At 42.3% G+C, this 22,505-nt stretch overlaps 1 protein-coding gene across 2 annotated transcripts in view; it reads right to left on the bottom strand.

The window, feature by feature from the left end:
* The window catches only part of LOC137369102 (uncharacterized), a 323,628-nt gene that overhangs the window by 135,338 nt on the left and 165,785 nt on the right, over nucleotides 1-22,505 (bottom strand). For both annotated transcript variants that reach the window (XM_068029753.1, XM_068029754.1), the window contains exon 7: nucleotides 11,404-11,526. In XM_068029753.1, coding sequence (XP_067885854.1) covers nucleotides 11,404-11,526 — 123 coding nt within the window. The remainder of the gene's footprint in view (nucleotides 1-11,403; nucleotides 11,527-22,505) is intronic.

Raw genomic sequence — 22,505 nt, 5'->3', positions numbered from 1 at the left:
AGAAAGCAATGAAGGTGAACAAGGTAAAAGAGACAACCGAAAATCCTGTCAGAGAGAAGAGCAGAACTTCTTCAAGGTAGGCATTCCTGGAAGAGAAGTGGCAGTGAATTAAACACTAAAATAAAAGCAAAATACTGCAGCTGCTGGAAATCTGAAATAAAAACAAGAAAGGCTGGAAATACTCAGCAGGTATTTGCAAATTTGCCAGTTCTGAAGAAGGGTCACTGACCTGAAATGTTAACTCTGCTTCTCTCTCCACAGATGCTGCCAGACCTGCTGAGTATTTCCAGCATTTCTTGTTTTTATTTCAGATTTCCAGCATCTGCAGTATTTTGTTTTTATTATTGATGTTAAACTAATTGGCCTGTAGTTGCTCGGACTGTCCTTCCACCCGTTCTTGAACAGTCCCCTGGCACCTCCCCCATTTCCAGGGAAGATCGTAAGAGTACGGTAAGCCCTTTTGCTATCTCCATCCTCACTTCCTTTAGCAAACTGGGATGCAAGCCATCTGGACCAGGTGACTTATCTACCCGAAGCAAAGCTTTCCTGTCTTTTCAGTACCACCACCCTCCCCTCAATTTTTACCCTGTTCATTGCCTCTACTCTCTCCACTTCAACCGATATTTTGTCAGATTCCTCTTCCTTAGTAAACACGGATACAAAGTACTTATTAAGTACTTTAGCCTATCCCTGCGCTTCTAAGCATATATTACCCTCTTTGTCCCTAATAGGTCCCACTCCACCTCTTACTACCTGCTTACTATTAACATGCCGGTAGAAGATTTTCGGTTCCCTTTTATGTTGAGTGCCATTCTATTCTCATGCGCTCCCTTTGCCAGTCTTATTTTCCTCTTCAACTCCCCTCTCAACTTATTGTATATGACCTGGTTCTCACTTGAAGAATTCATCTGACATGCATCGTGCACCCTCTTTTTTTTGTTTCATCATAATCTCTATCTCCCTCGTCATCCAAGGAGTCCTGTTTTTGGTTCCCCTACCTTTCGCCCTTGTTGGAATGTACCTGAAGCATCTTTTCCTTCAAGATAGCCCATTGTTCCGAAACAGCTTTTCCTGTGAATCTTTGGTTGCACTTTACCCTAGCTAGATCCCTTCTCATCAAATTAACCCTCTTCCAATCTAAATGTTCCATGTAACTTTGCACCTTGCTTTTCTACATTACTAGTCTAAACCTCATGATACGATGATCACTCTTACCCAACTGCTCCCCAACAGACACTTGGTCCACTTGGCCCACCCCATTCCCAAGCACCAGATCCAGCAATGCCTCCTTTATAATTGGGCTGAGAACATACTGATCCTCCCCCTACTTATCCTTTATTCTAACATTATCCTAATCGATATTTGGAAAATTATAAATTCCCCCAATATCACCACTCTATAGTTCTTGCACATCTCTGTGATTTCCCTGTAGATTTGCTCCTCTATCTCTCTTTCACTATTTGGAGGCCTATAGAATACCCCCAGTAGTGGATCATACACTTTTTGCTTCTCAACTCTGACCAAATGGATTCTGTGCTTGCCCCCTCAAGGACATCCTCCCTTTCCAACACTACAATGACTTCCCTAATCAGTACTACCACCTCACCTCCCTTTTTACCTTCTCTATCTTTTCTGAACACTTCTTGTATATTAAGCGCCCAGTCTACGTCACTTTTAAGCCACGTTTCTGTTATTGCCGTTATATTCCCATACTGCTCTTTGAGCTTGTAGCTCACCATCCTTATTCACCACATTTTGTGCACTTGTACACATCCTGTCTTTGCATTCTTTGTAGTCCTTCTCAGTATGCTTCTATCTAATATGGAACTACTCACTTCTCTAGTACTGAAGCATTTGCAACAATCATCAATCAGAAATGCTAAGTGGATCTTGGCCTCCTCTTTAGGTCCCCAGCATCACAGATATCAGTCTTCAGCCAATTCGATTCACTCCACATGATATCAAGAAACAACTGAAGGCACTGGATACTGCAAAGGCTATGGGCCCTGACAACATTCCAGCAATAGTACTGAAGAACTTTGCTCCAGAACTTGCCGCGCCCCTAGCCAAGCTGTTCCAGTACAGCTACAAACTGGCAATTACTGGCAATGTGGAAAATTGCCCAGGTATGTCCTGTACACAAAAAGCAGGACAAGTCCAACCCGGCCAATTACCACCCCTTCAGTCTACTCACAATCATCAATAAAGCGATGGAAGGTGTCACCAACAGTGCTATCAAGTGGCACTTGCTCAGCAATAATCTGCTCAGTGTGTTTGGGTGCTGCCAGAGCCACTCAGCTTCTGACCTCATTACACCCTTGGTTCCAACATGGACATAAGAGCTGAACTCAAGAGGTGAGGTGAGAGTGACTGCCCTTGACATCAAGGCAGCATTTGACTGAGTATGGCATCAAGGAGGCCTAGCAAAACTGAGATCAATGGGAATTGGGGAAAACTCTCCACTGGTTGGTGTCATACCTAGCGCAAAGGAAGATGATTGTGGTTGTTGGAGGTCAATCATCTCAGCTCCAGGACATCACTGCAGGAGTTCCTCAGGGTAGTATCCTAGGCCCAACCATCTTCAGCTGCTTCATCAATGGCCTTCCTTCAATCATAAGTTCAAAAGTGGGGATGTTCGCTGATGATTGCACAATGTTCAGCACCATTCGCGATGCCTCAGACACCGAAGCAGTCCGTGCAGAAATGCAGCAAGACCTGGACAATATTCAGGCTCAGGCTGATAAGTGGCAAAGAGCATTTGCACTACACAAGTGCCAGGCAATGACTATCTCCAATGAGAGAGAATCTAACCATCTCCCTTGACATTCAATGGCATTTTTATCACTGATCCCCCACTATCAACATCCTGGGGGTTACCATTGACCAGAAACTGAACTGGAGTAGCCATATAAATACCGTGGCTACAAAAGCAGGTCAGTGGCTAGGAATCCTGCGGCGGGTAACTCACCTCCTGACTCCCCAAAGCCTGTCTACCATGTACAAGGCACAAGTCAGGGGTGTGATGGAATACTCTCCACTTGCCTGGATGGGTGCAGCCCCACAACACTCAAGAAGCTGAACGCCATCCAGGATAAAGCACCCCATCCACAAACATCCACTCCCTCCACTACCGACGCACAGTGGCAGCAGTGTGTACCATCTACAAGATGCACTGCAGCATTGCACCAAGGCTCCTTAGACAGCACCTTCCAAACCCGTGACCTCTACAACCTAGAAGGACAAGCACAGCACATGCACGGGAATACCAGCACCTGCAAGTTCCCCTCCAAGCTTCACGCCATCCTGACTTGGTACTATATCGCCGTTCCTTCACTGTCGCTGGGTCAAATCATGGAACTCCCTTCCTAACAGCACTATTGGTGTATCTACTCCACATGGACTGCAGTGGTTCAAGAAGGCAGCACACCACCACCTTCTCAAGAGCAATTAGGGATGGGCAATAAATGCTGGCCTGGCCAACGACGCCCACGTCCCATGAAACGAATAAAAAAAAAAATTTTTAATTTCCCAGCTCCTAATTTGAACCAATAACCTACTTTAGAGAGAGAAAAGGGAAATTCCTGCCAACCAATCAATTACCTTGTTGCTGGTGAAATCAACCTTTGATTTACTTTAAAATGCAATCATTCAGTACCTCCCTCTCAGGCCCACTCCTTTATACTGCCGCCAGTCTTGCTGCGCTCCCTCTCAGGCTCACTCCTTTACGCTGCTGGTCTCACTGTGGTCTCTCTCAGTCCCGCTCCGTTATACTGCCGCCGGTCTCATTGTGCTCTCTCTCAGGCCCGCTCCCTTCTACTGCCGCCGGCCTCACTGTGCTCTCTCTCAAGTCCGCTCCTTTATACAGCTGCCGGTCTCGCTGTGCTCTCTCTCAGGCCAGCTCCTTTATACTGCTGGCAGACTCACTATGCACCGTCTCAGGCCGGCTCCCTTCTACCGCCAGCAGTCTCGCTGTACTCCCTCTCAGGCCTGCTCCCTTATACTGCTGGCAGTCTCACTGTGCTCCCTCTTAGGCCTGCTCTTTTATACAACCGACGGTATTTGAAAGATCTGCAGGTACTTGAAAGAACGGAGGCAAATTGGGTTAAAAGAGGTTTGACACTGCAGAATTTATAGAAAAGATAGAGACTGAGGTAAAATATAATCAGCATGACAGAAAATTGAGAGACTGAGGTAAAATTTAATCAATGTAATACAAAATAGAAAGAGACTGAGGTAAAATATCCTATAAAATAGAGGGAGATGGAGGTAATAATGGGAGGGATGGGGATGGCAAGAGCGGGTAGGGATGGCATGGGAAGGAGAGGGTGGCATGGGAGGTAGGGAGGGTGGATAGATGATGGAGTTGGTTAAGTGTGGCAAAATGGTCGGACATTAATTTGATATAGTACACCTGATACTGCTTATGAGTTGTGCAAATGAAAACTTTTTTGGCGTTTAGATTTGGCTATGAATGATAGATCGTGTTTACAGTGGATGTTTTCAAGGTTTTCACATGTAAAGTGAGAGGTGAAGAAAGTAAGGGGTATCACTGAATTTTAATACAATAAAAGTAAATCTTTCTGGGGACTTTTTTTGAAAAGAATTCTTTGATTGTTGCGATATCACCTCCTACATTGTCGCTTCCTTGTGACTGAAGCAGAACTTATTAGAAAGTCAAAGCTTATTACATGGGATGAAGCTCCAATGATGCCAACACATCTGGCAGTACATAGTTTACTTAATGATTTAATGAACATTATTATATTTGGAGGTAAAACTGTTCTGCTGGGAGATGATTTTTAACAGTTCCTACCAGTTATTCCTAGAGCATCAAGAGGATATATTGTAGGAAGTGGTACTAACAAAAGCAATATTTGGCCACAACTGAGGAAATTCTCAAACTTGAAGAAAACATGAGAGTAACATCCAATGAAAAAGTGTTTGCAGATTGACTTCTTAAACTAGGGAATGGAAATTTGGGAGATTCAAATGAAATACCAGTTTTCCTGAGGATAACGTTGAGCTGATTTCCTATTTGGTGAAAGCATTGATGCATTTGATATAACTTATTATTCCAAAGCTATTCTTTGTGCAAAGAATGAAGATTCTTTAGATTTGAATGAAAAGGTTTTAGAAAAGCTATCAGGTGAATTAAAAGAATACATCAGCATTGACTCTATAGATGAAGAAGACGATAGCAGTCTGCACCCTCCAGAGTTTTTACAGTCTAACTCCAATGGACAATGCTACCGCACAACCTTAGACTCAATGAAGGAGCACTTATAATGTTGCTATGAAACTTGAATTATAAACAAGGACGTTGGAATCAAACAAGTTTGGTTGTTAGGAAGCTACTGAAATTATAACAGGCAGATTTGAAGGAAATTTGGGAGTTTTTATTTCTCGAATTATAGTGAGCCCATCAGATGTAATCCTGTCTTTTCAACTCAGGAGAAAACAGTTCCCAATTAGACTTTCATACTCTATGACTGTAAACAAGTCACAAGGCCAGACATTTGACAATATTTGTATTTATATTCCTAGGCCTGTTTCGACACATGGGCAGCTTTATGCACCTTTTTCCAGGGAAAGAATTTTTGATTCTGTTAAAAGTCTTTGCTGAAAGAATAATCTGAAATCCTGCATTTAAAGAATTTCTGTTGCAATAAAGAACTAATTGCACTGCTAATGTTTTGTGGGTCTCATATATATATATATATATATATATAAATATATAATAACAGTTTTATATATATAAAACTAGGTCATTTCTCATTGAAATACACACAGGGAGACCAAGTACCATCTTTAGATGAAACAAAGTATAGGGCAGGAAGATATTTGGACCTGGACACGCAGACATAATTCAGTCATTTTAAAGGCATGTGGCTGTATTTTCAATGGCCTTTGGTGGTGTGACTGGAGGCGGAGGGGTGGGGGGGGGATGCCAAAAATGGGAGGGAAATCCTGTTAGACCAGTTCTATGGCACATTCCCACCTCCACAGGACTATGGAGGAGATGGATTGATGTTGGAAATGCTTAACCGCCCAGCTACAGTGGGTAACCAATTAAGCCCCTTAACAACTTAATTATGGGCACTCTCCTGACACCAACTGGATTTTCGATCTAATGCATCGGCTACCCATCGCGACAGGAGGCCATCCATGAAACTGTAGCAGCCTCCCAGCAGACATTGGAGTAGGAGGCTCCAAACTATTTGGAAGCCACCGCTCCGATAATTGGCCACAACCACGACAGTGCTCCTAACTGTGGGAGAGCTTTCCCCATGATCTCCAAAGTACCTAACCCTTCTCGCCTTCTTACTTACCTGATCTGCGGCTGGCAACCAGGAATGGAGGCGTCCTCACACCTCCCTACATATTTCAGCAGCACCCACATCTGACAGTGGAGCTGCCAATCTTTGACTGCTTGAAGGCCTCCAATTAGCCCACAAGTGTCGGGTGCCCACTCACTGTCCTTAATTGGATGGTGAGTCAGAGAGTCATAGTATACCCTCTGTCTACTAATTGGCCAATCCAATAAAAATCGCCCGTGAGGGGTCGGGACCTGGAAATGATCCTGCGTCGGGGTCACGACCCCAAATCAAAAATTCTGCCCATGGATTCTATCCTTATTCCTTATACCATTATAAATTCCTAAGCTGCCCAAGTAACTTGACATGCTGTAATTACACACTCCTGCCAGTGGCGCTGTTTCAGCTCCTGCACTGGTGGGATGGAGTAATTATAGTGTGACAAACTTACACAGGCATGGGCTGAATTTTACGAGCCTCCCTGAGATGGGTTCAGAGGTGGGAGGGGGGCACACAGAATTGCGACGAGAGGCGGAGGGCACGTCGCAATGCTATTTTGTCAGGGGTGGGTCTTCCTGCCCGGATGCCAATTGAGGCCTTTAAAAGACCTAGTAACAGCCACTTAAGAGCCTCTTCCCCCCCGCCGCTGGCATTAAGCCAGCTGCAGGCAGGCTGCCACATGGGGAGCGCCCAGTAAAATGAGGTGATCTCCCTGTGGGGTTGGGGGGGGCACGTTCCTCTGTGGGCAATCTGTGGTCCACGGAGGGCCCCCACCAGAAAACCAAACACCTCCCTGTAACCCCCCCTCCCCGTGTACTCAACACCCACCCTCGACGGTGTCTTCCGAACTGGCCCTGGCGACGCTGCCTCACTTATCTGCGGTCTGGGTTTCCATTGCTGGGCCTGGGTCGAGGGGAGATGGTTAGATTCTCTCTTATTGGAGATGGTCATTGCATAGCACTTGTGTGGCATGAATGTTACTTGCCACTTATCAGCCCAAGCCTAAATGTTGTTGAGGTCTTGCTGCATAGATACTGTAGAAAGGCAATTTTTGCATTGCTTTAATTTATTCATAAAGACACACTTACTATTGGAACCTTCAACAAAGAAATTTATGAACAACAACTTATATTTATATAGTGCCTTTAACGTAATAATACATCCCAAGGCACTTCACAGGAACATAATAAAACATAGTATGACACCAAGCCACAAAATGAAATATTAGGTCAGATGACCAAAAGCTTGGTCAAAGAAGTGGGTTTTAAAGAGTGTCTTAAAGGAGGGAAGTGAGATGGAGAGCTGTAGGTAGGGTATTCCAAAGCATGGGACCTAGGCAACTGAAGGTGTGGCCACCAATGGTGGAGAGATTAAAATCAAGGATGCGCAAGTGGCCAGAATTAGAGGAACGCAAATATCTTGCAGAGTTGTGGGGTTGGAGGTGATTACAGAAATAGGGAGGGGCGAGGCCATGGAGGGATTTGAAAACAAGGAGGAGAATTTTAAAATCAAGACTGGGAGCCAATGTAGGTCAGCGAGCACAGGGATGATAGGGAACGAGTCGAGTTAAGACATGGCAGAGTTTTGGATGACCACAAGTTTACAGAGAGTACAATATGGGAGACCAACCAGGAGTGCATTAGAATAGTCAAGTCTAGAGGTAACGAAGGCATGAAGGAGGGTTTCAGCAGCAGATGAGCTGAAATAGGGGCAAAGTTGGGTGATGCAATGGAGATGGAAATAGGCAGTCTTAGTGATAGCACAAATATGAGGTTGGAAGCTTGGGGTCAAATGTAACACCAAGGATGTGACACAAATGATGATCATGTTTGTACTTGTTCGAAAATAATACAGGCCACTGTGTAAGGTCCTCCCGCCGTAGTGAACCAGGAAACCTGTGTAAAACCCCTTAGGCTGTATGCACCAAAATGTTTTTTACTATGTAATGCCAATGTACATTGCATTTAAAATGGAATGGCAAGAATTGTGAGGCACTTCATGTTTTTCTGTATCGAAGAAATCTGATCTCTATTGTACTTTCTGAAATGTGAAATTTGAATTGTTTTGAAATATTTTATAATGTATTTTTGCAAGTTTTTATGAATAAAGTATATTTTTGGAAAAAACATAATCTACAGGATCCTAAACCACAATTATTAATTCAAAGGTCTTAGTAACCATCGATAGAATATAATTTATTTCCTTTATTAAAACATATTAGTATTTTCACATTGGAACACAAGGATTTCATTTTCTACAGATTCTAGCTTGGATTCAAGGACTAAGCTATTATTTCACATACTTTAGCTCCACAAAGATCAGCAATGCCATTTATATACTAATATTAATGCATGATATAACTTCTGACCCACTAAAGTGTTCAAAGCATCATTTAATGCTGTAGTGCTAAGGAGGAACAGCTGTCCACAGCTGAACTAAGTCCATGGCCATTCCCCAAGGTAATTTTTATTTTTTATTAAGTTGCAGGCTAGCTGGAATCTGGCAGGGTGAATTCCTAGACTCATAACATCATGGACAAGAGTCCTTTTCCAATAAAATATAACTCCATTACACAAAGAATTTAGTGGGATCTTCCAGCTGCTGTTGGGCAAATATATTAAAAACTGGCACTAACGTATAAAACTATTATGCAATTGTATTCTACAATCTTTTTAAAATGTTTCACTCTATCCAATGCTGAACCTTTCAACAGTTGCTAAAATAAAAAAAAAATGTGCATCATTGGCAAAGACAAATCTTAGCTTCCTGGGTAATGATATAAAGTAAGGACTCACATTAATTATAAAATATCACACATTGCAGACACTTTTATATTTAAAGCACAATGCATTATTTTTCAGGCATCATCAGAAGTGCTGGAAGAATTCAGAGCTGAACTTGAAAGTCTGTTACATTTAGTCAATAACCAGGTGTAGGGCATGATGGAGTGCACTTCATGAATACTTCAGCATGAGAATAATTTACAACCTGATAGGCAAGATACAGGTTGAAATAGTGTACTCAAAAGTGCAATCTATGAAAACTGGAAACTGTCACTGCAAATTTGTTCCAGTTGGAAACTGACAGGTCAGCTCCTTGGCACAAGAAAAAAAAAGCAATGTGCTCTTCCTCTAGTTTCTGTGACATACATAATTTTTTTTCCATCAGACACTTCAAAGTCACTGCCTCTGCAGTGCGTGCTGAATGCAGCAGAGCTGGAAAAATTGGATTCTATAAAAATCAACAGCCATAAAAGGTCACAGACACAGCTGCACAATTTGAGCTGCATTTCCAACATTCAATTGTGATTATTGTCATCAGTTCAATTCTACCCTGACTAATATTGGCCAGTAAAGTCTTGAGCTGTGAAACTCTCATACAGGCATGTTCATGGGGGTAATTCAAAAAATTTAGATTGTCATAGTTATTTGTATTCTGTGGAGTTTATTGAAACAGCTGCATATAAACTATAGAATCCAAAGAAGAACTGAAAGACCTGTATGATTTTAATGTTTATACTAGTGAGCAAGGTTGTGCAGTGCTTCCACAGAAAAACACATGGTTGACCCTTCTTACAATGCATAAACTAAAATGCAATGCTATTTCTTAACAATGTGGAAATATTTATGTGACACAATAATTTAAATACGGTACTAAATTTAGCTTATCACATTAAGAGCTGGATTTTGTAGACCCGCTCCCGGGAGTGGCGGTGGGAGCAGAACATGGCAGCCATCCCCTGCAGGACCCACGCCACCATGATTACACGGCAGGCGACCACTTTACATATTGAGGGCAGCCTCCCCCCTCACCCCAATCACATGGTAGGGGCGGCCTTGGCAACACCTTAAATGGCATCACCTGCTGAAAGAGCAGGTGCTGGCACCATTTTTAAAAGGCTGCCAGCCCTGTAAAACAGCACACCATAATGCAGAGTCTACCTTCCCCCACCTCATACCCAACAGAATGCAGAGTTCAGCCTTTCCTTCCCCCCTCCCCACCCCATACCCAACAGATTGCAGAGTTTAGCCCTTCCCCACCTCAGTGGCACCAGCTTTCAGCTTTCCCTGGACGGGAAAGTGAAGGTGCGCGAGTGCCACATGTTGCACTGAAGATCGGGAACTGAAGGTAAGATTGCTGCGGTTTACATTTTAATACATGTAAAGATGTAATTTAAATAAGCTAATGCGGATCCCATCACAGAGCTTCGGAGGGGTGACCACAGAGCTTCCCCGCCTTCGGGAATATCAGGCCCAGCAATCCCGGCAAAGGGTTCTGTGGCGGCTGCTGACTCTCCGATTTTCTGGCACCCCCCTACACAGAACCCAACGTCAGGCTGGGAACAAAATCCAGCCCTAAATGTGCAAATTAGTCGTGAACATGAACAATGGCTTGCAGTTATATAGCACATTTAATGCCGAGCATAATTCCACAGTGCTTCAAAAATGCTTAGAATGACAAAAATGGATGCTGAGCCAAAGAAGGATATATTAGGAGGGGTGACCAAAAGTTTGAATAAAGAGTTGGATTTTAAGGAGTCTCTTCGAGGATGAGAAGAAGGTGTAGAGACAGTGAGGTTTAGGAGGGAACTTTCAGAACAAGGGATCGCAATGGCTGAAAGTGTTTCACCGTTGGTGGGGCAAAGGAAGCAAGGAATGCAGAAGAGTCAGAGTCGGAGGAATGGAGAGTTCTGCAGGAGTTGTAGGGCTGAAAGAGATTACAGAAATTAGGAGGGCTGAGGCCATGAAGGAATTTAAACATGAGGATGAGAATTTTAAATTGAAAGCGTTAGGGGGCTGGGAGCCAAGATCGTTCAGCAAGGACAGAAGTGATGGGTGAAATGGCCTTGGATATGGGCAGCTGTTTTGAATGAGATGAATTTACAGAGTGTGGAGAATTGTAGGCCAGCCAAGAAAGCATTGGAATAGTTGAGTCTGGAGATGACAAAGATAAATATTAATTGTAGAGCAGTTTTTATTCTTATTGAGTTCAATAATTATCTTATTTCACTAATTCATTCAATATTAAACTATCCAGTTTAACACTGACTGCCTAGACAAATGTTTCTTAGATCTGCATTTATACTTACCACATGTTGAAGGTTCAGGTTATCCATCTTGCCATAGCAAAGATCTAGGAGAGTCACAGGTTGTTTAGTCAGATTCCTTCCTGACATAAGCCACAGCATGGACAGGTTCTCTACATTTGCTGCCTAAAATAAGAATTTAAAGAATATTTGTGTGAATAATGAACTTGATTGGATTTTATTCCTAATAGAACAAATTGCAACAGTTGTAAGCACTGCTATGTACTTTCAATAAATAGCATAATAAAATGGACTTTAATTGTGCAAATTTGACAATCTAAGGCTGTGAGAGCTCATTTTAAATGCACCATCTGTAAGAAGTAACCCTTGCTAATCAGTCTTTCATAAAATTCACATTCTTTTATCCAGAGGCAATGCAACATTTTATTCACTGTACCATTTCTTGAAATTACAGATAAATAATTTCAAATCAAATTGAGGAATGGTTTTGTTACTTGAGCTTTTATAAACAGAATGACAACAGCAGTTAAACCAAATCAGTCTACCGAGTTTACTGTCTATCAAAAATTCAGAGAATAAAATGTGAAAATCTGCTGAATCTGTTCTCCCTATAGAATGCAAAATGGATCTGGTATTGCCTGCATGATAGGAAGGTAGTCAGGAGCATTGAGTTTCTCAAATTTGAATTTCATGAAATGTGAACAAAAATGCAAAAGAAACGATAGAGGTGACATCTTGGGGAATTCCACACTACGTCCTTAGGGGGATAGTTACTAAAATGACCTAATAGATTCAGTACTGAAAGAATGCAAACAAAACTATTTTCCATATTCTAGTGAAAATTTACAAACTTGATATTTATTTCAATAGGCATCTTATTTTATGCATCAGCAATTCAAATAACAAACTACACCCACCCCAGTGCTCACAGTTTTAGGTTTAGAGGAGGAATTTTAGACCACAGAGAGATACAGCACTGAAACAGGCCCTTTGGCCCACCGAGTCTGTGCCAACCACCCACCACCCATTTATACTAATCCTACATTAATCCCATATTCCCTACCACATCCCCACCTTCCCTCAATTCTCCTACCACCTACCTTCGCTAGGGGCAATTTACAATGGCCAATTTACCTATCAACCTCCAAGTCTTTGGCTGTGGGAGGAAACCGGAGCACCCAGCAGAAACCCACGCGGTCACAGGGAGAACTTGCAAACTCCACACAGGCAGTACCCAGAACCAAACTCACGTTGCTGGAGCTGTGAGGCTGCAGTGCTAAACACTGCGCCACTGAGCCACCCATTGTCTTGAAATAATTTTTCAAAACACTTGTTCAAACTGCAATACAAAAATAAGAACGATCAATGTCTTTCAAAAAAAGAATCAACTGATGTATTCAGTTATACACTTAGAAGTAACAATGCAAATAAGCATTTTTTTTCTTCAAATGTAAGTCAGGAGAATCATGGGGCGCAAAAGCCTGCTTGCCATTGCTTGCAAATGACAGCGAAAACTTTTAGAAAAGCCTAAAAAACACAGACCATTTTCCATCATTCTGTATGTCAGTTTTTCAGTGTTAGAATGAAGCTGAATAAAGCTGGATCTCTGCCCCGCTACTCAGATACACATTTTTAGAGGGCTGGTGGGGACAAGCAAATAGGACTTCCTTGCAATATTTAAATGATGCAATAGCACTGTTCTTATACCTCCCATTTTTGAATATTGGGCTGGATTTTATGAGCCCATTGCTGAGCTCAAAAATTGGTGGCCCACCTGTGCGGGACGCACGCCAACGAGCCACTGTGATCTTAAGCGCAGCGGTTCATTTAAATAGCCGGGCTGGGCCCATTCCGCACCCCACCCCCACCCCATTCACGTGGAGAAGGCAGGCTGTCTGTCGCCACCAGTGTCACGCCTCATTTCCCCGGACAGGGATCTGAAGATGCGGGAACGCCAGCCACAGTGCCAAAGTTCGCGGCAGGCCCTCAAGATCTCAGGTAAGTGTATTTAAATGTATTAATTTTATTGATTTGAATATGTAAATTGTGGGCCTGTCACCCAGCAGCAGGGGGGGGCGTGCCACCACAGAGCCACGTCGCTGCTGCCGCGTCAAGGTCTGTGGCGGGCCTCATCCGGAGCCACCTTCAGGCCCCCCTACACCCCACCCCCCCCAACACGGATCATGACATCAATGGCTTCTTAAAATCCAGCCCATTGTTTCTATTGTAAATGATGTGCATAGTAACTGGGTGCCTGTGACTGCTAAGTACTGAGTAGCAAAAATAATGAATATGAAGGGCAAATGAATATTATTTTGTGGTTCTGAGCTTTTTTATGGCCTGTCTCCCATTTTTTTTCTTTGTGTTCTTTTGCTCCTAGCATTTAAGTTCTCCTGAGCCTTTGTGTCAATTGTGTACAATACACCGGACTTTCTAATGGGAATCCCCTTATCTGAGGTGTTGACAAAAAAAGCAAAGGACCAGCAAAGACACACCAGGCATATTTGACAGAATGAAAGGTGCTTTAATTACACCTTCTGGTACCTGCACACTCACTACTGCACACAGAAGTAGATGATTAAGATTCCAACTCAAAATTCAACTTTGACAGAAAACCCAATGGCACTGACACATATGAAGCTTTACGGGCCATACCTAACAACATGGTATTGACCAAATATTCGTTTGCCTACCGCCGCTGAGTCCCCAGAGGCAGACAGCGCCACGAGTTGCTACCTGCATTACCTGCACAGCTTTATTCAATGATATCAATGAGGAAACCTGCATGGCCCGAACAGGTTATGGGCCACAGCGCTGTCTGTTCCCGGGAAATTGGTGTAAGTCTATGTAAGGCCGCTTTAAGCAAACAAATATTTCCCCCAATATTACCAATCTGGCAAAAGCCAAGGGAAGTGTCTTAACAGGTTATAGGTCATCAAATCCATAATCAGAACTGTGCCATTTGCTACAAGAATACCTCCTGTTAGCATGCACCATAAGGCTGGCATAGCAAGTGATAGAACCAGTCAGCTGCAGTTTCATACGTATGCATAGAGATTTCTTTCCCTTCATTTTTGTCTGCATTTCTTAGCCCGCTGTTCCATCAGTCTTGACAAATATTGCTATTCAGTTGATATGTTTTTTGAATGCTTTTTCTAAGTGCTTTCAGAACTTTCTGTCCTCCTAGTGTGACATTGCCCTTTAATTGTTTCCATCTGTCATGAAAACACTACATACCAAATGGGAAATATTAATTTCATCGGTGGGAACCTTGCCTGAGACTTTTACTGGAAATTGTTACAAATAACTTTTAAAATGAAAAGCTGGCAGCCAAGATGGCCACTGTAATTTACATATGAAACACCAACAGAGTAGACTGGAGAAAGCATGACTGTTCAACCTGGCCAGAACAATGGGGTGCTCTCTAATTAAACGACCTGAAATGGCTTTATCAGTGTGGTCATCAAGGGCCATCGACACCCACTGACTTTGAAAGAGCCAACCCCCACCAAGTGTGACTGGACAGTTTGAGGAGTAAATCTTTGAATATCAGAGAATCTACCAGAAGGACCTCATTAAAAACACAAAGAGGTTTGGGAATGTCATGTGACTACTTGTGCAGCTCTGGTGAGACTAAGTTTGGACTGAGAAAAAAGAACAGCAACCAGAAGACATCAAGAGAGCATCTCTCTCTCTCTCCAGCAAAGATCCAAAGAAGCCTTAGCTGCAACTGCTAAAGCCTCAAACCTAAAGATCAGCACAGCCAACAGTTAGGGGACAAGGATCAAACACTCTTCTGCCTTCCGGAGCCTGAGAAGCAAGCCCGCAACCGTACACATGACCCTGTGAGAACTTCAGGACTACAATTTCAACTGAGGACTCTGCGACTGATATTCAGTAATTAAATTCAATTTATTCCAGACTCTACTCCAACCAACAAAATGGTTTTCCCTCTGTAATCTATTTGTGTGTGTGTGACTATCATGTGAACGTGTGCATCTCGCATGTGAATGTGTACGTGGATGCGTTGCGTAGTTTAGTAATTTTAACTGGTTTAGAGTGTTAAGAATAATAAACTTAGATCTTTCTTGTTTAAACTCAAGAAAACCTGTCTGATTGGTTCTTTGGCAATTACATCAGAGGAACAGGAGCAAGTGCTCACTGAGGTGGTAAGTTCAATCACTGTGTCAAAAAAGGATAAACCCTGTGCAGTCAAACCAGAGAAGGGGCGAAAGTGATGCCTGAGACCCTCTCCTCACCTGGTCGTAACACCATCCCTTTTACACACAAATGCCTTTCCACCACTAGTATGTTCCCTAAACTTGTTCCAGTATGCACTTGGATTTGTAAACAACTTGCATTTATATAGTACCTTTAACTTAGTAAAATGGCCCAAGGCGCTTCTAAGAAACTCTATCAAACAAAATTTAATACTAAGCCACATAAAGGGACATTAGGATAGGTGACCAAAAGCTTATTCAAAGTGGTAGGCTTTACGGGGCATCTTAAAGGAGGAAAGAGAGATAGCGAGGTGAAGAGGTTTAAGGAGGGAATTCCAGAACTTAGGGCCTAGGCAGCTGATGGCACGGCCAGCAATGGTGGAGCGATTATAATCAAGGTTGCATAAGCGGCTATAAGTGGAGGAGCATAGAGATTTTGGAGGGTTGTAGAGCTGGAGGAGGGTTCAGAGCTAGGTAGGGGCAAGGCCATGGAGGAATTTGAAAACAAGGATGAGAATTTTAAAATTGAGGCATTTCCGAACCAAGAGCTAATGTAGGTCAGCGAGGATAGGGTTGATGGGTGAATAAGACTTGATGTGAGGATATAGGAAGCAGAGTTTTTGATGAGCTCAAGTTTATGTCGGATGGAAGATGGGAGGTTGGCCAAGAGAGCATTGGAATATTCAAGTCTAGAGGTAAAAAAGGCATGGATGAGGTTTAAAGTTGCATGGATACAGTAACAAATGAGCTGAGCCGCAAAGTTTGAATAGTAGTAACACATTCTCGGTGAGAAATTCATTTGCTTAGCGTCGCTTCTAGTGACACTACACAGACTTACTTCAGTTTTGTGGGAACAGGCAGAGTTTAAGATATCATTGAAGAACACCTCTCAGGTAGCGGACCATGGTACTACCTGCCCTCGGGGAATTGAGTTAAGTCTGTATAAGCAGCTCTACCCGAATAAATTTCACCCGCTGTAGGGGTGAAATTGTATTTGGACAGGAACACAAACGGGCAGTATCACATCTGCTGCCAGTTATACATGACACCCAATATTTAGTTCCACTGAAATCCCATTGTGTTGTTATGAGTGCTTCCATTTTATTTGTTAAATTTTGAAAATTTGTGTTTTAAAACTGAAAAGGAGTCCATGGATTTTTTTTTACAAGGGTCACTGAGAGGTCTGGATTATAAACAGTTACTGGAAGGCACCCAGAAGGGGTTGTTTTTGACTTCGGGAGGATGAAAAAGCCTGCCAGTTTTCCATCTCTTAAGAAGCTGCCTGAAATCCATTACTGCATTTTCCCTGGAAAGCCTGCTCAAATTGATCTTCAACGTCGCCTGTCAAAAACTGTTATAGGAAGATCCCAGTGACAGCCATCTATACCTACTTGGGACACCAAATCAAAACGGACTTCTGACATCTTTTCATATCTTCTCTTTTTTCTTCTAGAATTAGCAAGCATTTTGGCCAACATATTCTTTTGTTTCTTTTTGTTCTCGAGCTGTAAAGAGTAAATCTCTTTATTTTTCTGGTTAACTGGTGTATGTGTGTGAGGGGCTAAGGTAAAAAGAGAACTTTTATATTTCGACCTGTGTGTTTATGCTTTGCATCATTACTGGTTAAGAAGTGTTTTATAATAAACTTTTAACTTTGCTGTTTATTAAAGAAACCTTGTTGAGGTGTTTTATTCTGGGATAAAAATAGAGTCTATGATTGACCATATCGGTAAGTGGGAAAAAATTTAAATATATTTTTATTTATTTAGAGTTGCAGCATTGAAACAGGTCCTTCAGCCCACTGAGTCTGTGCCGAACAACAACCACCCATTTATAACTAACCCTACAGTAAGTCCAAATTCCCTACCACCTACCTACACTAGGGGCAATTTACAATGGCCAATTTACCTATCACCTGCAAGTCTTTGGCTGTGGGAGGAAACCGGAGCACCCGACGAAAACCCACGCGGTCATAGGGAGAACTTGCAAACTCCACACAGGCAGTACCCAGAATCGAACCCGGGTCCCTGGAGCTGTGAGGCTGCGGTGTTAACCACTGCGTGACCTCTGGAGAAGTGAACTAGAATAAACAGCGCACTCCTGCCGCCTCAGTTGTAACAGTATATCGGATGGGACGTATAATGGGGTTGCGGGGGACAGATGAGTTATATCCCTTTTCTTCCCTGCCCAAGTTAAATATCGCCCTTATGACTCAGGCAAAATTAGCACCATCTCTTAAATTTTCAGCCATAGCTTGTGCTAGAAAGGGGTAACTGTCTGTGCAAAAAAACTGAAACAAAAATTATTTCCTAAAATTCCATTCAAGTTTGCAAGGTCACATCAGGAGTTGGAGTAGAGATTCACACTTCCACTAAGCTAGGCAAGTGATTTGCGATTGCTTAGATCCTGTCAGAAACTGGCATTTTCCCTGCCTCGTCAAAACTATGACAAAGCACTTGCTCTACCATAAGTTATGCTCACTCAATACCCGGTCTAAGGTCAGTTAACCCAGTGTTGTCAGTTAAGTGCCAAATCAGATGTTTAAAAGTATGAAAACAGAATTATTTCATCTGAATTGTAATTGGCTGCTTTTCTACAACTGCCAAATTGAATTCATCATTCACAAATTTGACAGAGGGAAAGCAGCTACAAGCCATCATTTTGATATATGATTATTTTAATAGTTTAGTATTCCCCAGAGAAAATATTACTACTAAAAGAGGAAAAATTGCCATAAAGTATGTTAAAGTATATCACAAAGTAAGAATTACAAAAAAGACCTGCAAAAAATTGGGTTTACTGAGATAATTTTGAGTTAGTGCTGTCAGTGGGATATCTCACCTATAGTGCAAATTAGAAACAGGGTGCATGCTCTCTAAGATTTTCTTATCGTTTTGATTGAATAACTGTATGTAGTGCAAATCTAAATTTTCAATTTGTACTGCTACCACCAGAAGCACAGTCTTAGAAAATTACCCCTTACATAAAACTATAGCTATTTATTAGTAAAGTGAACAAAGGCTTGGTTCTCAAGATGCTCATGAATCAAAAACCAAGGAAGCTGCTTTTTCCTTTTTGTCTGAGGCATCTAAACTGCAATAGATGATTGCTCGATTTAAATCAAGTCCCTATTTCAAAGCTTGTCTTGGTGCCAAGATCACCATCTGGTATGTACCTCTGTGCTGAGCTGGAGTTCAAGCTCCTCAGGAGACTCATTTCCTGAACTCCTGCTCCCAGCAGGCAAAGGATGAGCCAGAAACCTGTCAGTTTACTGCAGGAGAAACTTTTTGATGTCACCTGGCAACCATCACCTGAATCTTTCAATTGACTGCACTGTAATAGTTATCACACACTATTAAAAAGTAGCATGGTACAAAGTACAAATCAGGAACTAACAGACTTCACATCTGTCACTGCTAACTATTTTGCATTTATAAATAACTATTGTCCATTGTTTGTCATTTGACTTTTTAAATAATCACATAATGTCCCTGTTCCATCTTAAAACATGAACTTTCTCCCCTCAGAGGTCTGGAACATAATTTTTTCAAAATCCCTTGTTTTTCAGTCTCTTTAAGAAAGTACTATTTGAAGATGAAACAAGGGTCTGGACCGATAAATCTTCAGAATGGAAAACAGTCAAAGAAATTCAGAGCCAATGGCATTGACTGGTTTGCTTTTTATCCATTATATTCATGGCTTATTATTCTATCTACAGTTATGTGGAATGCAGCTCCACGTGTTTTAATTATAACTGTGAAAAACAAAATTTATAATTAAAATATGAGGAGCAAGGGACTGGTGTCTGGGAGCACAATGGGGACAAAGAACACTGTGGACATGAAGTGGCTTGGGGTGTGAGAATACATTCAAGGTTTAGGGCAGGATAGGAACCACTGGGAGAGGTAAGAGATAGAAAAAGAGACCCTGTTAGGCGATGCAGCAGCATTTCAGAGAGGACCTTAGATTTGACAGTATTTGGAGGTGCTGGGGTTTATCTAGCTTTATTAGTTTCCTTCAGGTAATGGTGCTAGGGCAACTACTAAAAGTGTTTGGAGTCTAGAAGGGATGACAGCCGTAAGTGGAGGTACTGAAAGTTCAGATAGTTTTGATTAACTATTTTCCATGTGTAATTTTGTTTCAACTTGGGCAGTGGAGAAGCAAATTTTAAATAAAGTATTGAATCTCCTGTTGGAATGGAGATAGAGAGTCAGCAGAGGTCATGACCGGGGTATTGAAGCAGGGCCTTAGGGAGCAGCCAGGGTCTAATGCCACAGTGAGACAGAACAGGACTGGCTGGCAGAGGACACTGGGCTGAAGCATGAATAGGTAATGATGATATCAAAAAAATAATTTATTTTAAATCTAAATAATTCTAAATTTAAACAGAATTGGGCAATTAGGGAACTAGCAAACCAGAAAATAGAAGAGTTTAAAAAAAGATGGTAGGATGCACCGACAAATGCAACAGCTCGAACTCACATCCAGAAGCCTGCAATGTTTTAGATTAAAGAAGACCAACTCACAAACGTTGACATATAGGGCTGCATTTAATGGCCAAGGCTCAGGTCTTGCCACCAGGCTGGAAGCGGGAAGCAAGCCTGCGACGGCCAGCAGCGGGACCGGGGGAGGCATATTTCCAGCAGTGGCCAATTAAGTGGCTATTGCTACCGGGATGGGGGGTGGTCAGCTCAGCAGTATCGGCAGCACCACTAGGAGCAGTGGCCAACGCCAGTACTAGAGGCCTTGGACCCAGACCCTGTGTTGGAAACCTGGACCCCGACCCAAGGTGGGTGAGGCGGGGTCGCTGGGGCATTCCATGGGGTGGGATCATGGTCGTGCAGTCCAGAAGGTCCCGGGGAGTAAACTGGTTCCCAGCAGGGGTCATCCATGGGCCACAGATTTCCCACAGAGGAAGGACACACCCCAATCCACAGGGAGGGTGCCTCATTTTCCAAGGCGCCCTCCCTGCATGACAGAGACATCCCCCCATCACTGGTACGATCCAACTGGCGGCAAGAAGAGGTCCTTAATTTGCTGTTAATGGTCCACGTAAAGGCCTCAATTGGCTTCTGGACTGGAAGGCCGTCATCCTGACCCCAGGAAGATTGCATGGCGACAGATCCTCTGCCCCGGCTGCGAAACTCCATTCACCACCCCCCACCGCCTCCGATCCCACCCCCACCTCAGGGAGCCACATAAAATCCTGGCCCCCATGTGCACATGTATATTTTCAATGCATAGTGAATTGCTTCCCAATGAGCAGCTTTAAATTATGGAACACATTCTAATAGACATTATAGATATACCTATTTTTCTCTTTGATAAATAGTTTAAATCAAACAATTAACAGAAAGAAACTGCATGAAATAATGTAAACATTCAATATTTTTTGTGCAAAAGCCCTGAAGTGGGTGCTTTGTAATAAACCAATCAATTTTTCATGCAAATTCAACAGTAGTTTCTAAAATGTTTGGACCTGAATTCATTATTTATTCAGACTTTTCCTTTAGGGAATTCAAGTCCAGCTATGACCTAGTAAAATACTAATGAGTACGAATGATATAAAATTATTAGAATAGGATTAAAAATAGTCAGAAAAGATGTATCCACACCATTTACTCTAAACGTTTAACATTAGGAGAAAAATATAATCTATTTATTATGTATCTAACAGATTAAAGCACTGTGAATATTTAGCACATTAGAGTGACCTAATGTTTTATACACAACATTAACAGCAACATTACAACATTTAGCATAGAACTCTTTTCACTCACTGCTGGCACCCATACATTTTGCAAAACAGCTCAACATTATTCCTTTTCCAAGCAAAAAGACTTTTAACAGATGCTACCCTATGAAATGTCACAAGATATGTTTCCACAGTAAGCAAATATGCAACCAATCACATCAAAGGCTCAACTTTGCAATTCAAAAAAGTAAAACCACAAAAATTATGATGGTGCAATAAATTGCACAATATTTTTAATTTATTATCAGAAAATTCCTTCATTTGCATCAGAAATGTATCTCAATGCAGTCAGAGTACCAGACTCAGAATTCTATCACCTGGTGAATTGCAACATTCAGATCTACACCCTGCCCCCTCCCCAGCTACACCCCACCCCACCCCTTCCCCCGCCCACCCACCACAAAATCACACTGAAAGAGCAATACACCAACAGGGAAGTATTCTTGTGCAAGCTATGTTGAACAAAATCGTAAACTTGTCTTTTAAATTGGTGTATAATTTAGTTACACATAACACACAGAGGAAATCTTTCCAACTTGCAAAGAATCTGTAAGGAAAATTCTTGGTATAATAAAAAAGAATAAACTTGCATTCATGTTACACTTTTCACATTCTCAGGATACCCAAAAGTGCCAGTAAAGTACTTTTGACCTGTCATCTCTGTGGGGCAAGGCCCCACAAACAGCGAGAAAATTAATGAATAGAAATCTGTTTTAGTGATGCTGGTTGAGGGATAAATGTTGGCCATGACACTGGGACAATTTCCCTAATCTTCTTTGAATCCTCCACATCCAGTGGATACGGTTGACGCGACGTTTAATGTTTGATCTGAAAGATGGCACCTCCAGCAACGCAGCACTTCATGAACCATATACATATTATGTAAAAGCAAAATACTGCGGATGCTGGAAATCTGAAACAAAAACAAGAAATGCTGGATTCACTCAGCAGGTCTGGCAGCATCTGTGGAAAGAGAAGCAGAGTTAACGTTTCGGGTCAGTGACCCTTCTTCGGAACTTCGGAGTTCCGAAGAAGGGTCACTGACCCGAAACGTTAACTCTCCTTCTCTTTCCACAGATGCTGCCAGACCTGCTGAGTGAATCCAGCATTTCTTGTTTTTGTTACATATTATGTAAACCAGGTTTACCACTTGGCAAAAGTCACACGAA

The sequence above is a fragment of the Heterodontus francisci genome, chromosome 4 (assembly GCF_036365525.1).
Source record: "Heterodontus francisci isolate sHetFra1 chromosome 4, sHetFra1.hap1, whole genome shotgun sequence".
In the NCBI taxonomy this organism is placed as follows: Eukaryota; Metazoa; Chordata; class Chondrichthyes; order Heterodontiformes; family Heterodontidae; genus Heterodontus; species Heterodontus francisci.
The sequence above is the reverse complement of the archived record's forward strand: the minus strand, read 5'-3'. Positions and strand labels throughout refer to the sequence as shown.